The sequence below is a fragment of the Jaculus jaculus genome, chromosome 5, assembly GCF_020740685.1.
Source record: "Jaculus jaculus isolate mJacJac1 chromosome 5, mJacJac1.mat.Y.cur, whole genome shotgun sequence".
In the NCBI taxonomy this organism is placed as follows: Eukaryota; Metazoa; Chordata; class Mammalia; order Rodentia; family Dipodidae; genus Jaculus; species Jaculus jaculus.
The window spans coordinates 165,722,970-165,738,293 of record NC_059106.1 but is presented as its reverse complement, the minus strand read 5'-3'; the positions used below and the strand labels follow the sequence as shown (position 1 = coordinate 165,738,293).

The following is a 15,324-nucleotide window of genomic DNA, read 5'->3' as shown; positions in this document are numbered from 1 at the left end:
CTGTTTTCCCCAAACCTTCTCTGTTAGAATTTACAGAATACTAGTACTGTGAGGAGATGATCTGAAGGCTTCCTTCGCAGAGAACAGAACACAGACAGAACCCGATTCCCTTTATGCCCTGGCTGCTGCAAGCCCCCAGAATCAAGCTTAGTGCCCAATCGGAGTTCTACAGCATCGGCCTTCCCTCTCTTCCACACCAGCACTGCGCTGCCTTTTGTAACGGCAGCACCCTGGAGAGCCCTCGCAGACACACCTTGCGGTGGGTGCGTTTAAGTCACGGGAAGCCCCGGCTTCCCGGTGCTTCCGATGGACAAGAGAGATGCTGTCCTTCCAGCTTCCCGCTGTTCGCTCCTCACGCTGCTGGGCTGGGGAGACCCGTCCAGACTCCACACGGGATGGTGCAGGGTTGCGCTGCATGGAGGTCACAGGCGTTTTCTTTGCAGCAGGGGTGGGTGTGTTCCAGCTAAGGGACAGCCCACGGCTGGGACACTGTGGGTCTCACCCCCAACTCGCTGCAGTCACTGGAGCTCTGAAAATCAGCCCCCCTCCCCCACAGCCTTCTAACCACCACATGGCTGGTTGGCTTGAGCCTCGGGAGCAAATGCCTTATGCAAGAAGTGGGGGAAGGAGACAGGGAATGAGGGAGGGAAGAAGGGCAAAGGGGAGGAGGGAGGGAGGGCAGAGGGGGTCACACTGCCTCTCAGACTTTCCACTGACGATGCTGGCTGTGCTGTTTCTGCAGTCAAGACACACAGCACCAAGCATGTCTGGGTCCACACGACCGGAGGGTGATGGCATGATGCTGGCCTCCAGGAAAGCAGGGTCAGGAGCCCCTGGCAGCTAGAGAGTAGCTTGGCGGCACCGTGGCGCCATGACCCTGTCTCCTTGCATTCACTCAGAAATCACACTTGACATGTGGCAACAGATAGTCTGTCAGCATGGCAGGCCACTTGAAAGGGTGCTCCGGGGCCAAGGGGGTAGCTCGGTCAGCAACGTGTTTGCCTTGCAAGCATGAGGACCTGAGTTCAAACCTCAGAACTCGCATCAAATATGGGGCATGCTGTCCATGCTGGTCATCCCAGCACGAGCAAGGAAGAGACTAGAGGGTACTTGGAGTTCACTGGACAGCCAGTCTAGCCTAATTGCGGAGTTCCAAGCCAATAACCTTCCTTTACAAAAAGTGGATGGGGGCTGGAGAGATGGCTTAGTGGTTAAAGTGCTTGTCTATGAAGCCTATGGACTTAGGTTTCATTCCCGAGGACCCACATAAGCCAGATGCACAAGGTGGCACATGCATCTGGAGTTCATTTGCAGTAGCTGGAGGCCATGGCATGCCCATTCTCTCTCTCACTCCTCTCTCTCTTTCCGTCCCCCTCAATGCCTCTAATAAAAAAATAAATTTTTTTTTAAGAAAGCATCTCAATCAGGATGGGATTAAAATGAAGCAGGACCCTTTTGAAAGGAAGGTGGAGTGGAAGATCACAATGAGGCCAGAGAAGGCAGCAGGTTGGAAGTTTATGGGACGTCTCATGTAATAACACAGTCTCACTCTTCAAGGTCCAGCGGACTTGGCTTCCCAGGCTGAGGGCTGCAAACATGTCACTTTGAATGTTGTGAAACTCTTGACGCGTGCATGGAAGCTGACCTCGGATCCCTGCAGCTCAAACAGTATCGACAAAAAGAAAATCCTTTCCAATTCAAAGATGGGCACCCGACGAGGGCACCGCTAATGCGGGGTGTTGGTGTGTTCCTTCTCGCTGAGGAGTTCCCAGCCGCGCACATTCAACATGTGGGCCAAGGCAGTGGCCACTTCCTGTGGCTCCAGGTGGACAGAGTATCTGCCTGGCATTCACTGTCGTCATGGGCACTCGGGAAATGATGACTGTTCACACCCTAGCGCGGCGGGCACCTAGAAGAGTCCAGATCCACACAGCCTGTGTCACGGCACTCACAGGAAACTCCCTGCCTGCTGTAGACCCCCCAGGGTGCTCTCCCCCAGCCTCCGTGACACGCACGGCACCCTCCAGCCAAGCTGTCATTGACACTCGGCTCCTTTTGTCTGAGTTCTGTGTGGGCCAGCTCCATCAGCCCAGCGCGGCCTTGTCACCGTCCCAGCCAAGAAGCCTGTGGCAGTTAGCTTCATGTTGCTGGGATGAACTTTCAAGTCAGACACAATTTATGGGAGGAACGGTATTAATTTCAGGCTTACAGATGCAGGGGAAGTTTTGTAACGGCAGAAGAAGCTGGCTCCCTTTCACAGATCCAAGCAGAGGGAGAGAGAGAGAGAGAGAGACCACCAGCGGCCAGACACCACAAATAAGAACCAATCCAGCAGCCAGACACCAGGGAACCCAGGCGGAGCTCCAGCACCCTGCATACCTAACCCCAAGATCCACCCCCCCAGTGACACCTCTTCGAGCCAGGTGGCTGGAGATCTAAGTTACAAGCTTCAATAAAACTCCTGAGTCTATTGGGGGACACACATTCTAACTGTCACAAGGCCATCCCCACTTTACAGAACACAAAACCGAGGGCCAGAAAGGTCAAGTCCCATTGATAGAGGTGTTGGATTACTAATGACATAGTCTCCTTGCTTTTCTACTGCCAAGAAGAGGCTAGATAATGACCTCAAAGGATCCCTCCCCCCCAGGGCTCTTACTTGAACAAGGAGGGGCCTCTGCATGTGTGATTAAGTTCAGGGTGATCCTGAAATGCTGATAATCCCAAGGGTCTTCATAAGAAAGTGGCAGGAGAGGAGTTTGAGTTCATCCATGCAGAAAAGAGGAGGCCATGTGAAGATACAGCAGAGCAATAAGGAAGGCGCTGGCTTAGAAGGCTAGTGATGCGGCCACAAGCCAAGGAGTGCTGGCAGCCACCAGAGGTGGAAGAAGCAAGAAATGCATTGTTCTCCAGTGCTCTGGAGGGAGCCCAGCTCCTCCGCTACCTTCATGTGGTTTGGTTATGACTATTTTGATCTTGTGGCCTCCAGAATCGTGGAAAGACATACTTCTAGTTTAAGCCACACAATTGATGGTGCTTTGTCAGAGCAGCCACAAGGCGCACACCCATCCCCGGCCCCTCTCTAATCGGCTTCTGAGGCACCGTCCCTGGCTGAAAAGTGCAGTTTGTGGGAGAATTCTTTGTGCTACAGTGAACCCCCAGCTGGTACACCCTGAAGCCAGCTGTGTCTGTAAGGAGTACCTGAGCTAACTGTCAACAAGAACGTGCCACCTCTTCTTGGTTTAGCACCCAGGACTTGGTTTCGAATCCTTCAGTGCCTGAGATGCCCTCCTCTGGTCACTCTACAGCTTTTTAAATATTTAAATTTTTTTTTTTATTTATTCATTTGCAAGATAGAATGGGCATGCTAAAGCCTCTAGACACTGCAAACTCCAGGTGCATGTGCCACTTCATGCATTCAGCTTTACATGGGTACTAGGGAATCAAATCTGGGTAGCCCAAGTCATCAGACTTGGCAGGCAAGTGCCGCTTAGAGCCGCGCTTGAAGTGGCTGCGGTGGTTTGAATGTAACTCGTCTCCCAGAGCCTTGTGTGTTTTCAACAGAGCCTTGTAATTAGTAATTTGTAATTAGTTCCCAGCTGATGGAACCTCAGGGACGCCTTCCTGGAGGACTGAAGGGCGGGTCTTGAGGAGTCATAGCCCAGCCCACTTGCTGTGCTCTGCGAATTCACTTTCCTCACTGCGGCGGTGCCAACGTGACACCTGGCTGACTGCGCCTGCCATGCTTCTCCCGCAGTGATAAAACACCTCCCTTGAAACTATAAGCTGAAATAAAGTCTTACTTCCTGAAAGCTGCTTCTTGTTGGGTGCTTTGTCCAGCTACAGGGGAAAAAAAAACAAACAAACACACCTCAATTATTGAGGCTGGAATGACCCCTGGGTAACAGTACCCATACTGCCCATGGTCTCGGCACCAGAGCCCTTGCTCCTTCAATCCCCATCCTATGTCTGGGAACAGAAACCCAGGACTTCAACAAAACTTCTCGGTGAAGAAAACTGGCTTCACCATAGCTATGGATCCCAACTCTTGTCTCTTCTAGCCAGTGCTGACCCTGCAGCTGGGCAGGAAGGGCTCTGGGGACATCACCTCCTCTGTGACCTCTCTGTCCCTGTTCCGCTTCTTGGCACCTGAGCCTTGTGAGGGTAGAAACAGTGAATAAAGATTCAGTCCAAGATTCTTGGCATCCAAAGCAGACTGGTTGGGAGCTGAGCGCACTGGCCCGGGGGACGCCACCTGCTACCTCACACAGCACTGGCTGCTCTGTACCTGACACCCTGTTCCGCCACGCGACAGGCCCTGGAGACACCTTAGGCCGGTGCAAAGCCAGCAGATTCTAAATGAGAACGTAGATCGGGTGAGGAGGATCTGAAATTTCCTCAGAGTGGATCACGTTCCTGAACAGCCAGGGCAAACCACCCAAGGATCTGGCTGCTCCATGTGTCATGAATTGAATGACTCATTTCACAAGAAAAGTATTGAAATCGGTGCTGTGTTTTCCAAGGACTTATACTCAAAAGCCAGTCCAGCTCATTGCTCATTGGTATTAGCTTCTAAATTCACAACACATGTGGTTCCTGTAGCACCACGCAATCGAAATTGGCTCCGAATGCCCAGTCTAGAAACGCTGCCCTGGGAGAAGTGCGGCCTTCCCGGCACCTGTCACCCATCTTTGCGTCCTTGGCCTTTGAAGTGGAAGGTTCATTGTGCCCAGAGTATGTCCCAGTGTGGCTTCCAGCACTGCTCCCTGCAGACAGAGCTTAGCATCGTGTCAGATCACCGTGTGCCAACTTGTCCTCCCAGTCCAAGAGACGGGAGCCTCAGCCTGGAGTCCACAGCCCAGGCAGCCCAGGCAGAAATCCCTGGTACACTGGTGTGTGAGGAAGGAACGCAGCTCCGATCAGACCCTTAGCAGCGTGTCGTGTGCTGCCCAGAGAGGGGATGGCTTTGCAGGCAGAGTTGGGATTTAACTGCTGAACCCCCACCATCCTTCTTCACACTTGGGGAGTCTGGGAACACTACCCCTCCAACTTCCTTGTCATTCTCTGTTTCAGAAAATGAAGCTTGCTTTGCCCGGCAAGATTTCAGACAGTGAAGGACGCACTTGGCCGGCTGCGCCCCCCCAAAGCCTAGGGGGTTACAGCCGTCCATGCCATCTGGGTTTGTGTGATGGCTAATTCTGATTGTCAACTTGACAGAATTTAGGATCACCGTGGAAACAAGTCTCTTGGCATGCTGGGATGGATCTGGCTGGGGTCTTGAGGCCAGAGCGGCTGCTGCTTCGCATTCTGAAGTGGCTAAATATCAGCCGCCAGGTCTGCCCCCGGGGCCGTAACGCCTGAGAGGAGGCGCCTCGCCTGTCAGGCGGCTGCTCTGCTTTCAGCTGTGGTGAGCTGGCTCAGGACACTGCCTGCCATCCTGTCTGCAGTTAGTAGACTGCTCGTGCCTCAGTGGCATTCCACACCACTGTCTGCTGCACGTGACTGGAGGGGGGGGGAAGAGGCTTCACCTAGCGCCTGTCCCAGGCCACTGCGCCATCCACCACCCTCCCTGCTCCAGGGACCCTTTACCTGCTCTGCTGTGCCTCCCTGCTTCCTGCCTGCCTCCCGTCTGTAGAATCGGGGTCCAGCTGCTGCATATGGTATACCCTACTGTGGGCACTTGCTCCCCAAAGCACTCTAATAGTTAACACTGTGGCACTCAGCCTTATGTCTCACCTCAGACCCAGGCTCCTTTGCTGAGTCTGGGACTCAACCTCAATGTCATCTCGGGGCCAGAATAGCCAACATGGCCTTGCCTATGGCCTGCATGTTATCAAGGGGACATCACCCTGGAGTAGCTCCTGAGCCACACTAGGGAGGCAGAGGTAGGAGGATCGCCATGAGTTCGAGGCCACCCTGAGGCTACATAGTAAATTCTAGGTCATTTTGGACTAGAGTGAGACACTACCTCTAAAAGAGAGACAGTGACAGAAAGAGAGAGGAGGAGGAAGGAGGAAACACCAGGAAGGCAGGCCACCAGGGGCCACAGAAGGCTGATCCATCAAGGAATCAGCTGGGAGATGGTGTCACACACCTGACCCTGAAAGGCAAGAGGCCGTGAATAGACAGTTATCAGAAGAAGAAACACAAACGGCCAATAAATATTTGATATAAATGCTGATCATCCTCAGCCATCAGGGAAGCAAGTGAACACACTCTTTTGAGATTTCTTTTTTAAAAAACAAAAATATTTTGTTTATTTATTTGAATGAGAGAGAAGATGGGCATGCCAGGGCCCCCAGCCACTGCAAACAAACTCCAGATGCATGCTCCACCTTGTGCATCTGGCTCACGTGGGTCCTGGGAAATTGAACCTGGGTCCTCAGGCTTTGCAAGCAAATGCCTTAACCGCTGAGCTATCTCTCCAGCCCGGTTTTGAGATTTCATCTCAATGCAGTCAGAACGCAGGACATCAAGAAAACACACTGGCCAGCATGTGGGGACAGTGGGATACTCACTCACGTTCCCTGCTGCCGGCCATGCTGTCTGGCAACTCGCTACGACCCTCACCGTCCCCGAACTAGAAACCATCCTACCGTTCCAGCCTCTCAGGCGCTAGGTTATAGGCGTGAATCACAATGCCCGGCTGAAAACAGGGTACTTGCAAACGTGATTGAGACACGGGAAAAGCCTACAGCCTGTCACAGGGATGGGGAGAACAGAAGGTTCTATCTCGTCATCTAGCGCTCACACTCCAGCAAACAGAAAATGCCTGGTCCTGGGCTGGACAAGTGATCGCCCCGGTCACCTCACCTACCACAGACAGCACTGTGCGTTGGAATTCTGTGCAGGATGGCCTCCAGAGCAGCTTCCCACGGGCCAGTGTGGCTGGAGAAGCCATCTGTCCTCTGGGACGCAGGCTGGGCTTAGGGGCTGCGGCTTAGCCAGGCCCCCTCTGTGGGCACCCCAGGCTTGTCGGACTTGAACAATGCCTGGTGCCACCTCCTCCACACGCAGACTCCGCCCTTCCTCATACAGGGTTTCTCACGTGCGATTTATCTCAGCTCATTCCTCCCATGCCTCCCCCCACTCACAGGAGGAGCATCTCCCCACCACACCCTCCAAAGACACCCCTGGACCCCAGAGCTCTGATGTCATTTCCCTGAGTTCCCAGTTGTCAGCTCTCGTTTCCCAAACCTTTGCATAGGGCTCAAGGCTCTGGCCTCCCAAGACCCTTCTCCTGGTTCACAGACATGGCTCCTGGCCTCACTCGCAGCTTTCCAAGCTGCTCATCCTGGACTTAATTGTTGGGACTCCCCAGTCGCAACCCCCCTTTCCCTCTCTCCATTCTACCTAGAGTTAAATACCAGCTTGATACAAAGGCTCCAGATGGACACAAGCCACCAGGTGTCAGGTATCCAGCTTAGGCAGACCCCAGATCTCCAAGCAATGACCACTGCATCTCGGGTTTACTATATATGTGCATCCATGTGTGTGTATATGCACGTGTGTGTGTGTGTGTGTGCATGTAGAGAGGCCAAAGGTCAACATTAGGTGTCACTCCAAAAGAGCCATACATCATCATTTTTTGTTTGTTTTTTGAGGTAGGGTCTCACTCTATCCCAGGCTGACCTGGAATTCACTATGGAGTCTCAGGGTGGCCTCAAACTCATGGCGATCCTCCTACCTCTGCCTCCCAAGTGCCGGGATTAAAGGCGTGCACCACCATGCCCGGCTATGGTTTTCTTTTAGACAGGTCTTTCATTGGTCTGGAAGTCACCCCATAAGCTAGACTGGCTGGCCAGCAAGCTCCAGGCATCCTCCTGCCTCCATCTGCCAGCACGAGGAATGTTCTCAAACACTGTAACACCCCACAGTTTGTGTGGGTGCTAGGGGTAGAACTCAGGTCCTATGTTGGGCACATGCCTTTAATCCCAGCACTTGGGAGACTGAGGTAGGAGGATTTCCATGAGTTCGAGGCCAGCCTGAGACTACATAAAGAATTCCAGGCAAGCGGTAAGATCACTGAGAAATCAAGCTGGGGCTGAGCTGAAAACTTTCTCCCTGTAGATCAGCCAACTGAAAGCTGGAAAAAGCTGCACTGCATGCAGCCCTATGGGAGACAGAAATCATCAGCAGTGAAAACAGTTCACACTGGAAGGCTCAAGTTTGGCCAGACAGGCCAAATGACCAAACGAGTGTAATAATGGCATGTCTGCTCTGAGGGAAACCAACTGCTCTCTAATTGGAGTGGAGGCCTGCTCTATGGAAGGGAATACATGCCTGGTACTGAAAACCTAATCAAAGCCTATGGCAGAGGAGATCATGAGCATTTGGGGTGTGAAGCCTGCTCTTGTCTGGACTCAGTCTGAGACTACATAGTAAATTCCAGGTCAGCCTAGGCTAGAGTGAGACCCTACCTCAAAACAAATAATAATAATAATTTGTGCACTGAGGCACGGTAAGAGAGGAACGAGAACTGATAATGAATGAGAACAGTTACAAGAACATATTGTAGGGCTACAGAGATGGCTCAGTGGATAAAGACACTTGCTTACAAAGCCTGACGGCCTGGGCTTGATTCCCCAGTACCCACAGATGCACAAAGTGGCACATGTGTCTGGAGCTTGTTTGCGGTACAAGAAGCCTTGGTGTTCTCTCTCTCTCTCTCAAATAATTTTTTTTAAAGCATGTACTGCAATAACAGACATGTGACATGGTCTCTCCTTACAATGTCTGGCTGGCGGTGTTCACCCTTCCTACCATGTGAACTGGCACAATGCCAGGGGATGAGCTGAGCCATGGATGCACCGTGGTGGAGCTCAAGACTACTACGTCAGGAGACCAGCTAGATGATATGGTGACAGCTGATCGGATAATGAATTTGGCTTCTCAGTGACTAACAGGGCTGGTAATGAATGGATGTACTTCCTGAGTGGAGCAAGATCTCCCCCCACTCCTCAGAGCAGCTTGGAATTTTAAACTTAGAAGCTGTTTATTTTTGGAATGCTCCATTGCACATTTGCTGACCGTGATTGATCATAACAGACTTCAGGAACTAAAGCCATGGATAAGGGGGACCACTCTCCAGTGATTTCTTACCCCAAGCATCAGGGTGGCAGAAATGATTAAATGTCCCCAATCTGAGGACACCCGTGAAGCCCTTTTATGCTCCCCAGCCAGAACAGAGCCAGCTCTTTCTGCTCAGTGTCCTGATGGTGGCCACCATTAAGTCAACTATACAAGGCCAAAACAGGCCCCGCCCAGCTTTGGATTTACACTGTAGATATTTCTCTTTTATGAGAGAGAGAGATAGAATTGTCATATCAGGGCCCCCAGCCACTGCAATCGAACTCCAGACGCATGAGCCACCCTTGTGCAATCTGGCTTATGTGAGATCTAGGGAGTCAAACGTGGGTCCTTAGGCTTTGCAAGCAAGCACCTTAACTGCTAAGCCATCTCTCCAGGCCACCATGTGAGTATTTCTTATGCCTCTTCCACTCTCCAGTGTCTGAAGAAATGAGCTGCCATTCTACTCACGCAGCACACGTGCCCATTCTCCAGCGGGATTCCGAGGGCAAGGCTCTGACCCGCTTATGGTGATTCTGTGAGCAGCATCAAGCCAGGAGGATAGTAACCAGGAATCTGCTGTCAGCGCATGAGGGCGGGACTGGCCAGCCAGGCAGGAAGACTCGGCTGGAAGAACCTCGTGGCCACTCTGGGCCCTCATGGGAAATCTCTACAGTCCGTGGGCCGTTTGGCCTTGAAACGCTTTCTGGTATCCCCATCCCACCGGGGAGCCCCAGTGTTACCTTCACCCATGTGGCTGGGCTCCTGGAGAGATGAGGTGGGCAGCCGATGGGCAGATGAGGTGAGTGGCTCCTGGGGAGGCGAGGTGGGTGGCTCCTGGCGGCAGACGCACTGGTATGAGCCCTCCACATTTACACACAGCTCCCCTCTGGAGCAAGCATGGAGCTCACCATACAAACATTCGTTGACATCTAAGGAAAGGGAGGACGGGCGAGGACACATCACAATGGCCCCCTTGTTCTCAGTGCACTCCACACACACCCTGCCAGGGTCCAAGCGGGCACCTCAGAAGTCTAGCACCCCTGGGGCAGCTGCTGGCCCCTGGGCACATGGCTTTGGGGGCTGGCTGGAGAGCACAATGGTTATGGAGTGACAGTCCTGAGAATAAATGAGGGGGAATGGACAGCTTCCTGAGGGAGGCAGCTCCTGACAGTCTCAGCCAGCCCAGCCTTCCGGGTGGGCTCCTCGTCCTCCTATCCAATGTCCCAGACACCTGCCTTGCACAAAGCCACTCTGCCCAGGATGGAGAGGGGCAAAGCTTAGTCACTTAATATCTAAGTACATTTCAACTGAGGCAGGAATAAGCTCACAGGTCACCCCCAACATATAAACCCCTTACCCTGGCAAAAAAAAAGGGGGGGGACAGTTATGTATTGTACATCAATTATAACAAATGTTAATGTCATTTTTCTACTTTGTGTAGATGAGATTTATGGAGACGTCCAATTGCACATTGCACCCACATTATGGCGGCACCCAGGTTCCTCTGACATCCCCAGACCACCCAGTCAGAGCCCACATCCCAGACTGGGGCTCAGCCTTGAGTACCAAGCCCACATGCTGGCCTCCAGTGAGTTCCCTCTCCGCTGGCGGAAGGAGGTCGTCACAACAGACAAGCTGAGTGTTTCTTGTTGGCACAGTCAGCTCGGGCTGCAGAAACCCTGGGGATCTCGAAGAAGGTAAACACGGTTCCTGAAGCTTCCCCACCTCCACCCAAACAAGATGGACATCAGAGATGGGCTTGGATCCTCCAGCCATGTGCCCAGCAGCCCAGCTGCATCTGTTTTGCGTTTAACCAGCAGGGGGTTATCCGCCCCAGAGCTATGCTCACAGGCCTCAGTGCCTACTGGGCACCAGCCACAGAGCTGTGGACCTGTACAGACCACGCTGCCCCAGAGGCTGCCTAGTAGCCATGCTCCCCCTTTTAGAAAAATGTTTGCCAAAGCCTGATGTAGACAGAGAAAAAAATAAATAAAAAGAACTGTAGGTAAGTTCTTCCAGAAACAAGGCCACATCCATAAGCTTTATCAAATACAGTTCAGCCAGGTGCAATACTGTTGAATGAGCCTTCTAGGCACAAAGAGGTCCCTGGCGAGGGCGGGATGGAGATAAGAGGGAAGCCTGGAAGCCCAAAGACTTGAAGAAGCAAGCTGGCGCTATTCGTGTGTCCTCTGTGGCTTGTGGCATGGGCTGCCGGGAAGGAGAGAGGGTGGAGGAGTGGGGTTACAATGAGCAAAACAACTTCTCAAAATCAGCACTTGGAAACTTGAGTTTAAACTTGGTTTGGGGGTTTGGGGAGATAGCTTCAGTTGGTAGAGCGATTGCCTAGCATGCACAAAATCAGTGTTCAATCCCCAGTGTGGTGGTACAGGCCAGGTTTCCCAGCACTGACTGAGAAGGTCGAAGGAGGAGGATGAAAGAAAGGGAGAAAGAAAGAGAGGAAGGATGGAAGGAAGGAAGAGAGAGGGAGAGAGAGAGAGAGAGAGAAAGAAAGGAAGGAAAGAAGGAAGGAAGGAAGGAAGGAAGGAAGGAAGGAAGGAAGGAAGGAAGGAAGGAAGGAAGAGAAAGAAGGAAGGAAGAAAGGAAAGAAAGGCAAGAACGGCAAGAAAGAGAAAAAGGAAAGGATAGGAATGAAAGGAAGGGGAAGGGAGGGAAAAGAGAGAAGGAAGGAAGGAAGGAAGGAAGGAAGGAAGGAAGGAAGGAAGGAAGGAAACAAAGAAGGAAGGAGAGTGGGAGGAATGAAGAAAACAAGGAAGGAAGGAGAGAGAAGGAGGTAGGAAGGAAGGGGAAAGGAAGGGAAAGAAAAGAAGGAAGGAGGAAAGAAGGAAAGAGACAGTTTGAGTTCCAGACCAGCCAAGCCCCACCTCACCCCTGCAGGAGGAGAGCACTTGAACCAGTGATCAGCCCCGGCCCCTGAACTTAACCTCCCTTAGCATGTGTTTAAGACTGGACCTAGCCCCAGAGTCTGCCTGCAGTGTCCCTAGAGGGCGGCCCACCTTGCACCTGGGTGTTGATCACTTCATAGACGCGCTCCACCATGTGGTCCAGCATGGCAGAGACATTGGCGACAGGCACCAGCTGAGGCAGTCCCAGCAGCATCCAAGACACTGTGGTGAATGTGTCCCCGCCGCAGGCTGAGTTCAGGTAGTGGACAGCAGGGTCCAAAGGCTGCAAGGCGCTGGAGACCTGGGAAGCCAGAATCAGAGCATCAAGCCAGGGAAGGTGCCCTCTGTAGACAGATGGGGCACATGACTCGGAAGCCGAACTGAGTTGTACACATGTGTACACAAACACAACACATCCCAGTTTACCCTACCAGAAAACAGACAAACTGGGCTGGAGAGGTGGCTTAGTGGTTAAGGCACTTGCCTGCAAAGTCAAAGGACCTGCATTCAATTCCCCAGGACCCACGTAAGACAGATGCACAAGGTGGCACATGCATCTGGAGCTCGTTTGTAGTGGCTGGAGGCCCTGGTGCACCCATTCTCTCTCTCCCTCCCTCTCTCTCTCTCTCTCTCTCTCTCTCTCTCTCTCTCTGAAATAAATAAAGAATAAAAAATCTGCTACAGGGCTGGGGGTATAGCTCAGCTGAGGGCTTGTCAAGTGTGCTTTGCATGAAGACCTAGGCTAGATCCCCACCTAAGCCAGGTGTAGTGGGAGACACCTACAACCCAGTCTTTGGAAGGTGGACGCAGGAGAATCACAAGTTCAAAGTCACCTGCAGTTACATAGCAAGTTTGAGGCCAGCTTGGGCTACACAATGAGCAATGAGACCCTAGCTGAATCAATTAGAGGATAAATTTAGACATGGAGACAGACATGCTCAGAGGAAGGACAATGTGAAAAGGTCCTAGGGGCAGCTGTCACAAGCCACAAGGGCCTGGCAGTCCTGTGCTTGATGCAAAGTCCAAGAAGAAACAGGCCCATTGACCTTTCAAGTGCAGAGTTTCCAGCCACAGAGCCATGAGTGAACTGTTGCTGCTGAGCCCCCAAGACTCTCACAGAGCAGAAACTTCAGGACCTGAGGATCCACTCCTGTGGGTGACCAGGCCTCCTGCAGCTGATAACAGGGAGGAGGACCAGAGCTGAGGACTGGCCACCAGAAGCAATGGCCTCATGTTGTCACATCTGATACTTTTTGAAATTCAACCACACATTGGTCACTTCATCTGATGCTTCCCAGTTCAGCCAAATATCTTGAAGCCTCGACCCTGGGGAAACCAGGTGAGTTGGCATTGCACAGCCCATCCAGAGTCTGTAAGCCTGGCACAGTGGCGCATGCCTTTAATCCCAGCACTGAGGAGGCAGATGTAGTGGGATTTGGACCTAAGTGGTCTGACTGCAAAGCCATGTTTCTACATCCCATGGAGCAGCCCCTAATCCAGCTAACAGAAAATCATTCCACTGGTGGAAGTAAAGCTTCCGGGCAGAGGTGAGGTTGCAGAGTCTCGGGCAGTGTGACCTCACGCTGGCCAAAACAAGGAAAGCATAGCCCATCTAGTCCAGGCCAGCCAAGTGGTTGGTCTAGAGACTGAGAAGGGATCCCACACTGGGCTTGGTACCCAGGCACCCATGGGACACATCCGTGGGGTTTAAAGTGCAGAAAGAAAACTGACTGTCTCTTGCCCAAATCACTGCTTATTTGCAGACGTGGCAACAGAGCAGCAGAGCCCACTGGGGCCTTCCCGGTGCAGCGTCTGCCCACAGATGGCTGTGAGAATAGGCCACCACTCAGGGCAGCTCACCATGGGGAGGTGACACCCATCACACTGTGATTCCCAAGACCAAGGTGACCTTGGAATGGAGTCACGTCCTGGTTTGAAATTGCTGTGTTGTGTTAGAAAGTGTGGCTACTTTGCAGGGTCTCAGCCAAGGTGGCTCTGCCCACAGAGGTCAGTGGCACTGTCTGAAGATACGGTTGATTGGCACAATGTGTGTGTGTGTGTGTGTGTGTGTGTGTGTGTGTGTGGCGGGGTGAGCCTGGCCTCCTATGTGAAGAGGGACATGGGTGGACCCCCATCTGTTCTGGCTGTAGTAGGACCCAGGAGAGAGCAGGATTCTGCTTAGTGAGAGTGAAGACATCGGGAACTAGGGATGAAGGGTCCTAGGCCGCACTCACCTTTTATTAACAGACCATCCCAAGAAGAGGCATCCCATGCTGCCACACCATGCCAGGTATGGGGTGTGCCAGCACTCACCAAACAGTGCCCAGACCGCAGTATTCAACTGTATGCCACTTGCACCTCTCTAAGGCTGATCTCTTTGTTTAGTTTTTGAGCTAGGATCTTATGTAGCCAGGACAGACTTGAACTCACTATGTAGCTCAGGATAACTTTGGGCTCCTGGTCCTCCTGTCTCCACCCCTGAAGGACCAGGATCACAGGTAAGGCTATTTTTTTTTTTCAATTAAAATTCCAGTTTGGGGCTGGAGAGATGGCTTAGTGGTTAAGGTGCACACCCGAAAAGCCTAAGGACTCAGGTTTGATTCTCTAGGTCATAATTAAGCCAGATGCACAAGGTGGCACATGAGTCTGGAGTTTGTTTGCAGTAGCTAGAGGCCCTGGTGTGCCCATTCTCTCTCTCATGCTGTCTCTCTCTCTCTCTCTCTCTCTCTCTCTCTCTCTCTCTCTCCATATATATATGCCCTACTCTTTGTCTCTAATAAATAAATAAAAATAAGTCTTTGTTAAAAAAGTCTTTTAAATTCCAGTTTGGTCATAGTCATTCAGGACACTCTGGGGTGTCCCCACTTCCTGGCCCCATCTCCTGCTTTCCCCCCATCCCCCACAAAGCGTCATCCCTGGGAAGGGTGCGTTCATCAGAACTGTGTCACTCACCAAGGAGTAGAGGAGGCGTGTGTGGTTGCGGAGCCCGGGGTCCTCTCGCTGCAGGTCCTCAAAGTCCATTTTCACCAGTACAGTCACATTGTACCAGCTCACGGGCTTCCTCTCACCCACATCTGGAGGGCAGATGCTGATGAGTTATGAACGGGCACAGGGCCGGCTGGCTCACCAGAGTCACATGGTTGGCCAACAGACCCAGAAGTCAGGAGGTCACCCTTTGACATGTTCCTTGCCCCTCACCACTAGACGCCTGCAGGAAGTGTTTGCTGCCTGCTCTGGTTCATCTCCCACCTGGTGGACGTAAAGACCATTGGCTCCATCTGCGATGGGTCAAAGCCCTGGGAGCCAGAGTTTCTTGAAGACAACCCTCCTGCCTTCATTATAATGTAAC

General features: G+C 52.3%; 1 protein-coding gene across 1 annotated transcript in view; it reads right to left on the bottom strand.

Annotated features, from left to right (window-relative positions):
• Umodl1 (uromodulin like 1) overlaps nt 1–15,324 on the bottom strand; it is a 118,398-nt gene that overhangs the window by 84,232 nt on the left and 18,842 nt on the right. Inside the window, exons 4-7 of the mRNA XM_045149210.1 lie at nt 14,928–15,049; nt 12,087–12,276; nt 9,881–10,001; nt 2,108–2,124 (exon numbers count right to left, since the gene is read on the bottom strand). Coding sequence (XP_045005145.1) covers nt 2,108–2,124; nt 9,881–10,001; nt 12,087–12,276; nt 14,928–15,049 — 450 coding nt within the window. The remainder of the gene's footprint in view (nt 1–2,107; nt 2,125–9,880; nt 10,002–12,086; nt 12,277–14,927; nt 15,050–15,324) is intronic.